This window comes from Bactrocera dorsalis, chromosome 1, assembly GCF_023373825.1.
Source record: "Bactrocera dorsalis isolate Fly_Bdor chromosome 1, ASM2337382v1, whole genome shotgun sequence".
NCBI lineage: Eukaryota > Metazoa > Arthropoda > Insecta > Diptera > Tephritidae > Bactrocera > Bactrocera dorsalis.
The window spans coordinates 6,070,267-6,083,475 of NC_064303.1; the positions used below are offsets into that span (position 1 = coordinate 6,070,267).

The 13,209-nt window shown below is 34.8% G+C and overlaps 2 protein-coding genes across 4 annotated transcripts in view; one reads left to right on the forward strand and one right to left on the reverse strand.

Annotated features, from left to right (window-relative positions):
• Window positions 1–13,209, forward strand: part of LOC109579481 (uncharacterized) — a 319,803-nt gene that overhangs the window by 82,890 nt on the left and 223,704 nt on the right. The window lies entirely within an intron of this gene.
• The window catches only part of LOC105225307 (uncharacterized), a 105,189-nt gene that overhangs the window by 42,187 nt on the left and 49,793 nt on the right, over window positions 1–13,209 (reverse strand). For all 3 annotated transcript variants that reach the window (XM_049446673.1, XM_049446674.1, XM_049446672.1), the window contains one exon: window positions 12,228–12,361. In XM_049446673.1, the coding sequence (XP_049302630.1) occupies window positions 12,228–12,361 (134 nt within the window). The remainder of the gene's footprint in view (window positions 1–12,227; window positions 12,362–13,209) is intronic.

Consider the following 13,209-nt stretch of genomic DNA (forward strand, 5'->3'; position numbering starts at 1 on the left):
ACTTAATTAGCATAACGTTAGCGGAAATGAGCGGAAAAGACAGCAAAAAAACGGAAATGAGGAAATTGCATAAGAACGATACTGTTGACGTCATACATACAGTAAGGAGGCGGAGTTGTGGGAAAGTTAATGAAATGTGACGTGAAGTGGACTGTGCTTGGCTATCGCCTTTTCATCTCCCTCATTATATTAAGTGCGAACGATGCCAGTGTCATTGCTTTTATTAAAGACAGAGTCTGGAGTGTCAGGAGAGGTTGTGAGTATAGTAAGTGCCAGTTGGCTAACGTGAGTATACAATTCGAGTATAATTTTTGAGAAAAAATGTGTTGAGTGTATATATACACCTCAATAAAGTTTACTTATAAGCGGTCTTTGTATAAATATTTTCTAATGAACTGATTGAGAATTGCTGAGTATAGTTCTAAGCGAAAGAAAAAAAATTTTAAAGGGTTATTGGCTTAATTGCAAGTAGAACTCCACTCAATGGAGCTCACATTTTTCTACAATGACAGTTCCACATTTGAATTGTCTTAAAAATTCCTGTCAAAGTGACGAGTTGAGTCGTTTGTAGCCAATTTCTTCTGTATATGCACGAACTGGTCCCTCAGTGTTCGAGTTATAGATCTGAAATTCGGCATAACAACTTTTCTTCTTAAGAAGCTGCTCGTTTGTCGGAATCGTCGAAATCGGACTGATTTGGTATATAGCTGCCATACAAACTGAGTCATCGGAATAAAGATGTTGAACGGAAAACTTTTTTATTCGACGATATGTCTTCACATTTGGCATAGACAATTTCCTTAGACAATAACATAATCTCCTAAGAAATGGTTTAAATCGGATCACTTCAGCATATAGCTGCCATACAAACCGGACGATCAAAATCAAGTCCTTGTGAGGAAAACTTTTGCATTTAAATAGTTATCTTCACGAAATTTAACGTGGAATACTTTTTAAGGAAACAATACCATATTCCAAGAAATTGTTCAGATCGGACAACTATAGCATATAGCTGCCATACAAACTGATCGATGAAAATTTAGATAAGCAACATTTTATACCTTTTATGTCATAAGAAATGAACTTGTGAAGGGTATTACAGCTTTGGTGCAGCCAAAGTTACTATTTTTTCTTGTTATTACCTGTTTTAAATCCGCTTTAGTAGCTCAAGAAATACATTTTTCATAATTTCAAAAAGTTAACATACTTATTCTTTACTTCAACATAACTCTATAGCCATCTAATGATAAATAAATAGTCCTAAAATAAATACCGTTAACCAATAATAACTACCGATAATAAATACCGCTTCCAAAAATAATGCCATATGAGCATGTATATATATAAGGGTGATACCTAAAATTCCATCTAAAAATATTTTCCTCCCCTTAGTTAGTAATAACCAAAGTTTAAGCTTCATATTACCCTACAAAGACTGTTCACTAGTATTGTAACCCTGAAGTTTTCGAAAATTCAATAAAAAAATTTAAGTCTCACCCTAGTATGCATAGCGCATATGCATTAAATCACTTACAACATTTGAAATTCCTCATTAAGCAGCCAAATTTTTCCTCAAATTGAGAGCCCAATTAATATCGTTTGATTTAAGCAACTTTCTGATTTTAATCGCCAAACTTTAACTTCGAAGGCAATAAAATAATGTCCTTAAAGCCATAAATAAAACGAATGCGCCAGGATGCGCGGCTGTCACAGTTTTCTTTGTATGGTAAGAATGATTAAAATGCTGGACAAATGTTGTTTGCCATTAATTTGCGCTAATTACCCTAAGAACTTATAGACATATATTTTGCCACACACAAACACATGCTGAGGCTTGCACACAACACCAGGAATATCTAATACAGAATTATCAAGCAGTTAATTGTTATGCAAAGCCCACTCAAAGGCAAAAACGCTTAGCAAATCGCATAAAAAGCGAGTCTTCCCATACGTCCTTAAAGCGACAAAACATTTTAGCCATAAATATATAAATAAATTTTGCTTTGGACTGCGACTGCCTTAAGCTATGACTTAAAAAGGCGTTAAAATTTGCTACAGGCCTATTTGGGTTAAGAGATTTCTCAATAAATTTGTAATAAGAGGCAAGGTGCTGTGACAGCTTTGTCGTTTACAGTTATGCGAATTCGCTTTGAACTTTTTATTGCTTGTTTGCCGGCGCTTTTAGGCGGCAATTTATTTGTGTGCCCCCCGAAGTCACTGCTCCGTAAATAGCTGAGCTCTGGTGGCAGTAACAAATTACTGGTAATTCACACTGCTAATTCCTTAAGACGCTTTCGAAATCAGCAATGCGACATTTTATTGAGAGATAAGCAATACGCGGATTGTGTATTTGAATAGAAAAACATTACATTGATACCATATACTTATATATATAGATATAATATAGTGTATAATGCTTTAAGCCAATGCAAGTGGGCAGTTGGCGATTAAAGAGAAGAGTCGTAGACACTGATGACGGAATAATGTAATTTCTATGGAAAATGCTTTAAACTTTTTGTTTAGCTATGGACTTAAGGTTGTTGAGTAAAGGCTTCAGCTTAAATAATAAGTGAGTGTGTACAATTTTTGGAGGAGAATTTTAGCCTTAATGTGTTAAAATGGTGGTGTAACGTAGATCATGAAAATAGCAAACCAGGCCAACCTAAGACCTCTGCCATTCTGACTTCACATTGAACTGAATTTTCAATTCTACTTGCGCTTAGATCTAACCACAGCAGTTTGGAGCGAACTCCAAGGGCTAACTGTTCCCCGTGGTACCAGATTTAAGTCTCCGGTCAGACCTTGTAACAGTTGCTACTATCAGTTGAGCAGTCATCTCAATTATTGATAGGCGAGATTTGTCGCATTAGAAGGAATCTCATTCAAAGCCTATAATATCATTTCAAGTTAAGTATTATAACACAATTTCTGACAAGACTATGCTGCTATTGTGAGGCAAGCCAAATAAGAGACTTAGTACATATTGGATTTTAGTCTTCTTATGACAGCCATACTATACCGCGGTCAAATTCCACCCCCTACTATCTATGGGAGTGCATCTCGCACGCTTTGACTTTATACTGGTTCAATTGGACCATGGTGTCGCCAAAGTAAAGTCTGGGGCTTTTTCTTTGCCAGCAGGAAGTATGGTGTGGTTAGAAGTCATTGAAAGTGAGGAGCACTGAGCTTCCTTTCGGTTCCGTAAAAGCTTGGTGGGGGTTGTATAATTAAGAACTGATTATCAACTTCAGTTTCAGACTTCCTGATTTTTGTAGCGTTTTCAAGCCGGGGTTACTGCCATTAAGCCAGCAGTAGATTTACTGTACCGGAGTGCAGCCTCATTGAGAGAATTGACTTTCCGCTCAGATACTGGATACTTTCACTTAGATACTATCCTCGAGCTCACTAACCATGCATAAAAAGGTGGTTGAACACTTAGCCCCTTTAACAATGACATCGTGTCACTTTGTGATGGGACAAATGGTGATCCATTTCTACTACTTTTACTAAAAAACACGGAAGCTGTGCTAACATTAGCTTGTGATTGGTCTATCAGCGTCCACGTTGTAAGGTTGAGAATCTTACCCGATACCAGCTGAAATATCTGATGGAAGAAAACGAGTTGAAAATATTCCTTTCTAGATTGTCAACCATTTGGGAGATCATCTGAATAGCAGAATAGAATATCTTTACTTTTTGTATTAGGACTGAGATCTTCCATTTAATTGCTTGTTCTACATATTTTTTAAACGTGTTAAAAAAATTAAAAAATAGTTTCGTCATCACCTTTTGGCGCTATAGCTCGTAGTGAGTTTTGACACGCCGCACATGTGACCGCCCAACATTTCGTTGATTTGCGGTTTCGTTCCAATTTTGTGTGCCAAACTTATGCCTTTATTGTGTTCATCTTGGTCGAGGACTTCGTCTTGTTTTAGTGTTGAATGCTGTGGTCTTCAAAAATTTTTCCTACGCTCTCTTCTTGTCCATAGTCTTTACATGGCTGGGCCATCTAAGTCGCGAAGCGTTGATAAAAAGTACTTATAACTTTAAAATGTTCGCGTTTTACGAGTTGGTCTAGCTCATCGTTCCACCTTATACGGCACTCGCCATTATCTTTTATTACTCAAGAGAAGCAAAGATTTTTCTTAGGTTATTTCTTTCAAATATTAGCAGTTTGCTTTTGTCCTTTTCTAAACGTGTCCATCATTCTGCTCTGTAGAACAATACTGGTAAAATAATGGTTTTGTATAGGCTAGTTTCCAATGCCTATTGAGTAGTCCTGATTTAAACAGTTTCATTAGGGTCCTATATTAGTTTCATTCATATGGCCTATTGGTGATTTGTGTTTTTTATTCGATACTCAGTTATGTTGAGTATCGTTAATGTGTTCGAGGCCCAAACCTCAAGCCCAAAACGAGTATACTAATTCTAATATTTCCCATACTTATTTGACAAGAAATGTATCCAAACATAGGTTATCTTCCTTCGGCATGCATTTTATCCCATGCTGTAGTATTTGTAGTACCTTCAGCAATCTATTTTTACATATTCAAGCATTTTCTTTATTGCAAATAAATACTAAATATTCTGTCAAATGCTGCGCGCTCCCAAAACAAAAAACGAATAATCAGTCATCAGTCTAGTCAAAGTCGGCTTAGTGCTATGTAACAGCTTAGGCAGCTTAAGCGGCTCCACTCTAGCAGTTTTGCTAAACTCGACGGATTAGTTATTGCTTCTTTATCTGTTCTTTTTAGGCAGCATGTTAGCTCTTACTTCTGTTCTTTTGTATGCTAGCGATTCTCTAACACGACAATACAGAAAAAAAGTTCACTCAATACTGCCAATAAGTAATAAAGCAATTTGTAATATAGAAAATAAACAGCGAACCGATAATAAAAACCTTTATAAGTAGTTTAGAGTAAACGAGTAACGTTAGTCATTGCTGATGCTTACTGGTTTAATTTCCTAGCAATACATAAGCAATTTTGCTTACTCTTTTTTATACTTTAAGGACCTGTCTCTAATGCTTCAAGCAGCCTTCAAAGCCGATTCCTAGAAATTATTTACATACCTTAGAAATCTTACTTAGTTAGACATGTAAGCTTATATGCATACATGTATGTAGGTGTAAGTACCGTTAAGAGCCCAGCAGTTCATTAGTGTTGAGTGCGTAAATCTTCGCACAGAATCGATTTATGCCTTGGCGCCAACGCCTTTGCATATATGTGTGCATTCGTTTAAGTGTCGTTGTGTGGCCTAGCATTTAATAAATTAAGTTCAAGGTTTCTGCTATTAGGAATTACCAAGCGTGTGTCACTTTATACGTGTATATGTATGTGTCGCGCTTTGCTTTTCTTTGTGTGCGCGTGAAATACTGCCTGCGTAAATTAATTGTGGCATTGCGCTAAATAATTGCCTCTGGTCGGGAAATGCGCGAAACTTTAGTTACTTTACTTTCTCACATGCCTCCAACCAACCTTAGCATCAACTATATGCTCTACAGTTAATAAATCTTCAACGTATATGTGTCCTTACTCTTATATATGCTTGGTTGCGTCTGCGGCCGCTTCATTACTCAACTCTAAAAGCGTATATTCATTAGTGTTTGTTGTTTGTTTGTGTAATTTAATTAGTCTTAATTTGATAATTGAAAGATTGTGCAAACATAAATACACACTTACACATATACGAGTACTTGTATTTGCAGGCGCGTACTGGTTACTGCCATTAGTTTGCATCACTTGTGGCTGTAAACTTAATTTTATGGTGTGTGATTTTAGGCGCTGTACCACAAAAGCCGCGTGCCTAGTTTTCAGATTTTAATTTCGTAATTTATTGTTTTAAATAATCATAATAATAAGGTAATGTGATAACGGTTAATGAGGGCAAATGTTTTTCTCATTGAGTTGGTGTTTTGGAGGGGGGTTTGGCGAAATTTTAAGAGGCTTACTTGAGATTGCGGTACTAGTTGGGGTGTTAAAGACTTTGAAATAGGTTTATGTTGTAAAATATGCAGAAATGGTGTCAAGCTAAGGATTCCAATAATAAAAAAATATATTTTTTTAGCCAAAGATCCTGACTTGTCACTTTAGATCGTTAATAACTTTAGCAATATGGTATATAATTCAGTTATATGTTGCATAATACGCGTGGACTCTTTAGGGGAAATATATTATTTTATTGAAATAATTTATATTATGAAGAATTTATTCATTAACCTTTCTTTAAGTTTCGAAAATTCCATAATTCATAAATACATCGATTTTCCCCAAGGATATGCTAAAAAACTTAATTTTTTCTTGTCGGAAAACCATGACCATGATGAGAGCAATACGCTGTTTCCACAGCAGAATAGAATCCAGCGTGAGACCGAGATATGTGACCATATTAGATAGCTCAAATCACAGACAGTCTCTTGTAGAACCGAGGCGAATACTGGTATCTCCTATTGTGGTTTCAGTTATTCAGCGCTTCGGTGCCGAAACATTTCTTTTCTCCAGTGCTCTTGCCACGTTAATGTAAGACGTGCTGTCAAATTTTACTCTGGCTATAAAACAATGCGTCCGCATATCCTTGTTAGCGGATTACATTGTTAATTAGCAACACAAGTCTTTCGTTCCCGAAAAGGCTTTACAACAGGGCACATACGCAATATGTGGTTGAAATGCCTGCTCTGTAAGCATGCAGGTTTGCGTGCAGGCATGCCGTTTTCAGCGCTTTCGACCTTATTTCGTGCTCCACGATCTTTTCCATACTCTTTACTAAGAAGGAAGTTAGACTTATTGACCTGAAAGATTTAACCAATGAATAGTTCCTCCTTCCTACTTTCGGTATAAAGATCATCTTCGCGATCCTCTATAGTTCAGGCATATACGCTAGCATCAGATCGCCTGGCATCAGCCGTACAAGGTAGGGCAGTATAACCAGCTCCCTCTGTTGCAATAGTGCTGGAAAGATGCCGTCTGCCTCCGGAGACTTGAATTTTGTGACTACCCACTCTAGGTGAGATGGCTTGTTTTCGACTACAGGTAGACATTGGTCTTCCTTAATTGTCTCCGTGAAATGTGCATGCAGAAGAGGCGTGCCTTTCTCCTCCACACTGGCTATATAGGTCCCGTCACATCTTTTAATGGCTAGTACTCGTACTGTGACAGTCGCACCTTTAGCCAGAGTCCTGTGCAGCCTTGCTGCCTTTGGTTCGAGGACACGTTTTCACAGAAATTCTTGACACTTTTGTGCTTTGCATACATAATCTCCTGATTATAAGCAGTTAAGTCGCTTCTATACTCCACCCAGTTCCCAGTATGTTTGGCCTTGTTATAGAGCTTACGTACCTTTGACCTGAGTACTAAGAGACAAACATCAAAAACTAGCTTGTGTTAGACCAATATAAAAATTGCTCTATGACAACATGCATTGCAGTTTTTGGTATACTTTTCCAACCGACCCTTGTTCCCCCTCCCCACCGTATTCGTTGGCGATAAATATTCTGGAATAGTTGTAATTGTGTCATGTTGAACAGCAACGTGAACAACTTTGCCAACATAAACAGCCGCGTTAAACAAACAAAACGAAACACATTCAGGGACACAAATGTAAAATAATTATTACAGACTTATGTACATATGTATGTATGTACATATGTAAGTATATAATGTTTGTACTCTTACACGAACAGTGATAATAATATGCTTGTAGGCAAAATATGACCTTTTGAGCAACACGCCTCTGAGGTCTGTGGGTCGTTTAATAGTGTCTTTGTGGGTAGAGTTGCCTCAAACTTTAGAAGTACAAAAATATTGCTTAAAAATAACATTATAAATTTTTTTATAAAAATACTGATCAAGCGGTTTAATATTGGTTCTGACGTTAGCATACATTCTCTTCTAGACCTAAATAATATTTTCCAAAAATTTTGGCTTTATTTCGAATTACATCACATAAAAATCGTTCTTCTTGTAAATAAAAGTAAGTACTCAGTACAAATTGTTTTGGACCAAAGAAACAAAAACGTAGTACAAAATTTTCAAACGATGTATGTGTTGGAAATTAGTAGTTAGAAGAAAAAAGTACCTCAACTTGGTTCACCCGTTATTATCAATAGTCAATATGTTTCCATGAATGTGATCACTATATCTTGTACTAAGCGGAAATTATTCTCAATTGGAAATAGTTTAGTATAAATATTAAATATTCATTCAAAAGCTATCCGAGATTCATAACTGAAGGCTATTCGGAGGCCAGTGACTTCATGAATCAGTTTTGGAATTAAGGGAGAATTTTCAAAATATATGTATACTAGATCGGAAGTTCAAAAAAATTTAAAAAATTTGAATTTCATTTTGATTAGTAATTTTGCAGTTTCAATTTTAGTACTAGCAGACTTAATTTCGATTGAAATCTTACAGCATTTATCGTTTAGCTCGAATTTTATTTATATTTATTATTTAGAACAAATTCGATTTTATTACTTGAGTATTTAGTACATTATATTAGATTTTAGTACTAAAATATTTAATACACATTTTAATTTCATACTAGGGGATTAAGTACAGATAGAAATTTAGTACTATTCTATTTGGTACAAATTAGATTTTTGTACTAAAAGATTTAGTACATGTTTTTCAAAAATAATTGATTTAGTACGTTTCGATTCGATTTTATTAATAGAGGATTTAGTACATTATATTAGATTTTAGTACTCAAATATTAAGTACATATTTTAATTTCATACTAGAAGATTTAGTACAGATAGAAATTTAGTACAATTCGATTTGGTGTAAATTAGATTTTTGTACTAAAATATTTAGTACGTATTTTTAAAAAATAATTGTTTTAGTACAAATTAGATTTGACAAATCAATACTAGGAGATTAAATATACATACAACTGTTGCAGCTTAGTACTACTAGATTTAGCTCAATTTATGTTTTAGTATTCGAATATTTGCTACTAATAGAATTTAGTACAGATTGAATTTTAGTACAAATAGATTTAGATGAGATATAATTTTAGCACTAGAAGCTTTAAATTCGATTTTATCAGAAGAAGATTTAGTACACATTCGACTTTTGTACCAAAAAATTTGGCACTAAAAATTTAGTCTTTGTTAGATTTTAGTACTTATAGATTTAGTAGAGGTTAAGTATAGTACTCCTAGATTTAGTACATATTCGATTTTAGTACTAAAAGTTTTAGTACAGATTGTATTTTAGTTCAAGAAAACTTATTACATTTTCAGTTTTAGTACTAGAAGATTTTATTTGGTTGAAGTTTAATACTATTACATTTAGTATAACAGAACAAATATGCTTTTAGCACTAAAAGCTTTAGTACCGATTTTAGCAGACGAAGATTTAGTACACACCAAACTTTTGTACCCAAAGATTTAGGACGGATTGGATTTTAGTACTAAAGAATTTATTGTTTGCTAGATTTTGGTACTTATAAATTTAGTACCTATTGGTTTTTAGTACAAGAAAATTTAGTACGGACTCAATTTTAGTATTAGAAGATTTTGTTTGGTTGTCACTTAATACTATTAGATTTAGTATTTATTGAAATTTAGTACTAAAATATTTAGTACATAATCGAATCTAACAGCAATCTAATTTTTATACAATTTTTGAGTTGTGTAATAATATTTAAATCGAGTTATTTTAAAATAATAATTTCAATACCCTTCTTAACTGAAAAATAATGTTTTAATAAAAACCTCACTTCTAGTGCTACATCGAAAGTATACTAAAAGTTCTCCCAAAATCGTAAAATTCCACCAATGTGCAGCTGTCAGTTTTCCATCAGACCCTTTCGCATTTGTAACTAACCCAAACTGACACCATTAGCAACGCACAAAAACAACAACACTCGTTTATATGCGAGCAAGCATTTGCCTAAAACTGCAAAAAACTTTTGAATATTTGAATATGTGGTTAACTGGCGCTTGAATATAAATTCTCGGCACATCCCAACATATTTTCGCCCAACCACACGCATTTACAAATACAACATGCACCATAAAGAAAACAAGGACGGCGGGTGCTGCTGAACCACTTGCAGTTGTGGTTGTTGTTGTGCCGAATGACCAGCACAATAACTGCTCGAGGCAATGACATAACAATGGCTGAAAACACGATCATAACCGCAGATTCAAAGCAACAAACTGGTTAAACATACACAGGCATACAAACACATACACACATACAGCGTTGCAAGCAAAAGTAATTACACCAGCAACAATGATTATGTAAGCGCTGCGCGGACGCAAGCATTTTCAGCGAATTTACGCAAATTTTAGCCAAATTTGGTCAAATTATATGCAACGGCTTCTTTGTATATGTGCATGTATGTGTGTATGCACAAATTTGGACGTTTTGTGTGTGTGTGTGTCAGTGTGGGGCGCATATGGCCTTTTATGCGGCTGCCACAGTGATTGTAGTTGTGGTTGCGTCAAGTTTGTTGTTTGCCGATATTTAGTGGATTTGTTGGCAGCATCTCTTGTTTTTGTTGTTGTTGTGCATGTTTATGCTGCAATATCGTGTAAATTTGTTGAAACTTTTAAAAGCATAGCAATGCTCTGCGTGTGTGTGTGGGTTATGCATACGGCTTAGCGGCATTTAGTCGAATTCATACAAATTGCAGTGCAAAGCTTTGATTTTCAGCGCATTTAATTGAATTGTGTGATGCCTTCAGCTTCCATGTAGGCGATTAAAATTGCGCAAGCAGTCAATTAAATATATATTTTTATATGATTCTTGTGTACATTAATATTTGTTTTTATAATTTTTCTACTTTTTTTTTGGTGAAAGTTAAGTTCCAATTGTGTTAAAGATAAAATTATATTATATTTTAATTAATTTACAATATTTTTTTGAGATTATTCTCTACTTAAAAGACGAAAAAATTAATTTTGGCTTCCAAGAAGCTATAACACCCTTCACAGTGCACTTTCTACAGCTTTAAATAGTATAAAAATATGTATATATTGATTTTGGGCGTTCAGTTTATATGGTAGCTATATGCTGTAGCAGTCCGATCTGAACAATATATTCAGAGATTGTAGCGCTATCTTTGGAAAAAATGCATGCCAAATTTTGTGAAGATACCTCATCAAATGAACAAGTTTTCTATACAAGGGCTTGAATTTGATCGGTCAGTTTGTATGGCAGCTATAGGTTATAGTGGTTCGATTTCAACAATTTCCACGAATATTGTAGCTGTGTTATCCTAATCTATGTGAGCCGAATTTCTTGTTGATAACTTGGTAAATAAAAAAGTTTTCCATACAAGAACTTGATTTTCACCGATCAGTTTGTATGGCAGCTGTATGCTATAGCAGTCCGATTTGAACAATATATTTAGAGATTGTAGCACTATCTTTGGAAAAAATCCATGCCGATTTTCGTGAAGATACCTCATCAAATGAACAAGTTTTTCATACAAGAACTTGATTTTCACCGATCAGTTTGTATGGCAGCTACATGCTATAGCAGTCCGATTTGAACAATTTTTTCATTGATTATAGCAATACTTTTAGAAAAAATATATGCTGATTTTCGTGAAGATATCTCGTCAAATAAATAAGTTTTCTATACACGGATTTGAGTTTGATCTGTCAGTTTGTATGGCAGCTATATGCTATAGTGGTTCGATCTCAACAATTTCTACATATATTATAGCCTTACTTTGTCTAGAAATTTGTGTCGAGTTTCTTGAAAATAAATCGCTAAATAAACAAGTTTTCCATACAAAGACTTGAGTTTGATCGGTCAGTTTGTATGGCACCTATATGATGCAATTGTCCGATTTAAACGATTTTTTCGAAAATTTTACGAATGTTTGAGATAATGATCGATACTTAAATTCGTAAAAATATATTGTCAAATAAAAAAGTTTCCTATACCAGAACTTGAGTTTTTTTGGCCAGTTTGTATAACAGCTTTATGGTATAGTTGCCTGATATCAACGATTCCGACAAATGAGCCGCTTTTTGTTGAAAAAAGAATGTGTGCAACGTTTCAGGCTGATATCTCTAATACTGGAGGACTAGTTCGCGGACATTTAGACGGACATGGCTCAATCGACTCAGTTCGACAAGCTGAACGCATATAATTTTTTTTTTAATTTTTTTTAATTATACAGAAAATATTTCTCTAAATGGTCAGATATTAGATTAGCAAAAATACTTATTTTTTATTTTCAAAAAAGCCTTATAGCTACTTACTTACCGGCTACTCATTTCTTCTGTTGGCCAATTACCCGAACCCCAAGGCATTTCCGTTGTACCCAAAAGCAAGCCAAATATGAAGCCAAAAAGTATCGATATAAACATGCCAGTGACGACCGTTATGAAGCCCGTGCGCTAGAAAGAGAAATAAAATTCAAATAGCAACAGGAAAACAAATATTCAATGACCCTGTAACTAAAACAACGCAGAGAAAGTAAAGCTATCTATCTATCTAAGTAAAACTCAAATAGTTTGCTAAACTATTATGAACAGAATTTGTTCTATCTATTCTTAGATCACAACTCTAGGGCATAAAAATAACACTACACAACAAATATGAAGGAAAAATTTGCGACTGATAAGCTAAGGCATCTGCCAGGTATTTGAGGTGTCCTGATTATGAATTTGAGTACAAGAATTTTCCATTACGTTAAGCTATTTTTGGCATTTAGCAATGGTGGCCTCTACACCTCTTGAATACCCCCAAAGGAGTCTTACGTGTTTGGAAAGTTTTACTTAAATTTTCGGTTTCTTCTTATTAACTGGCGGCCAGACGAATATAAAACATTATTTCGGGGTAAGCAACCCAGAATTAGCAAAAAACAGCCTCTGATATTACAGCCGGAAAATTACTGTAAACTAGTGTAATTAAAATCACATTCTCCAACTTTCAATATTAACTGATTAAAAAATATGTATCTTACTATTATAACTCATTTAAAAATTGCTCTCTGTAATGCAGCAATGTCAGCGCTAACGGCGAGCATTCAAGTGTAGCAATTTGACAAGAATGCATGTTGCTTGTCAGTTTTTTCGCACTTTTTTGCGCTGTCAAAGGCGCCAAGCGCCACCAAGTAACCATGTGTTGACAAGTTACTGACTTTATTTTGACATTTTTGTGCTAGTGTGGCAAGTGCAGTGTAGCGAGTGCGAAAAACATGCTAGCGTACATATAGCATATAATGTTAGGGGTTTAGGGGGGT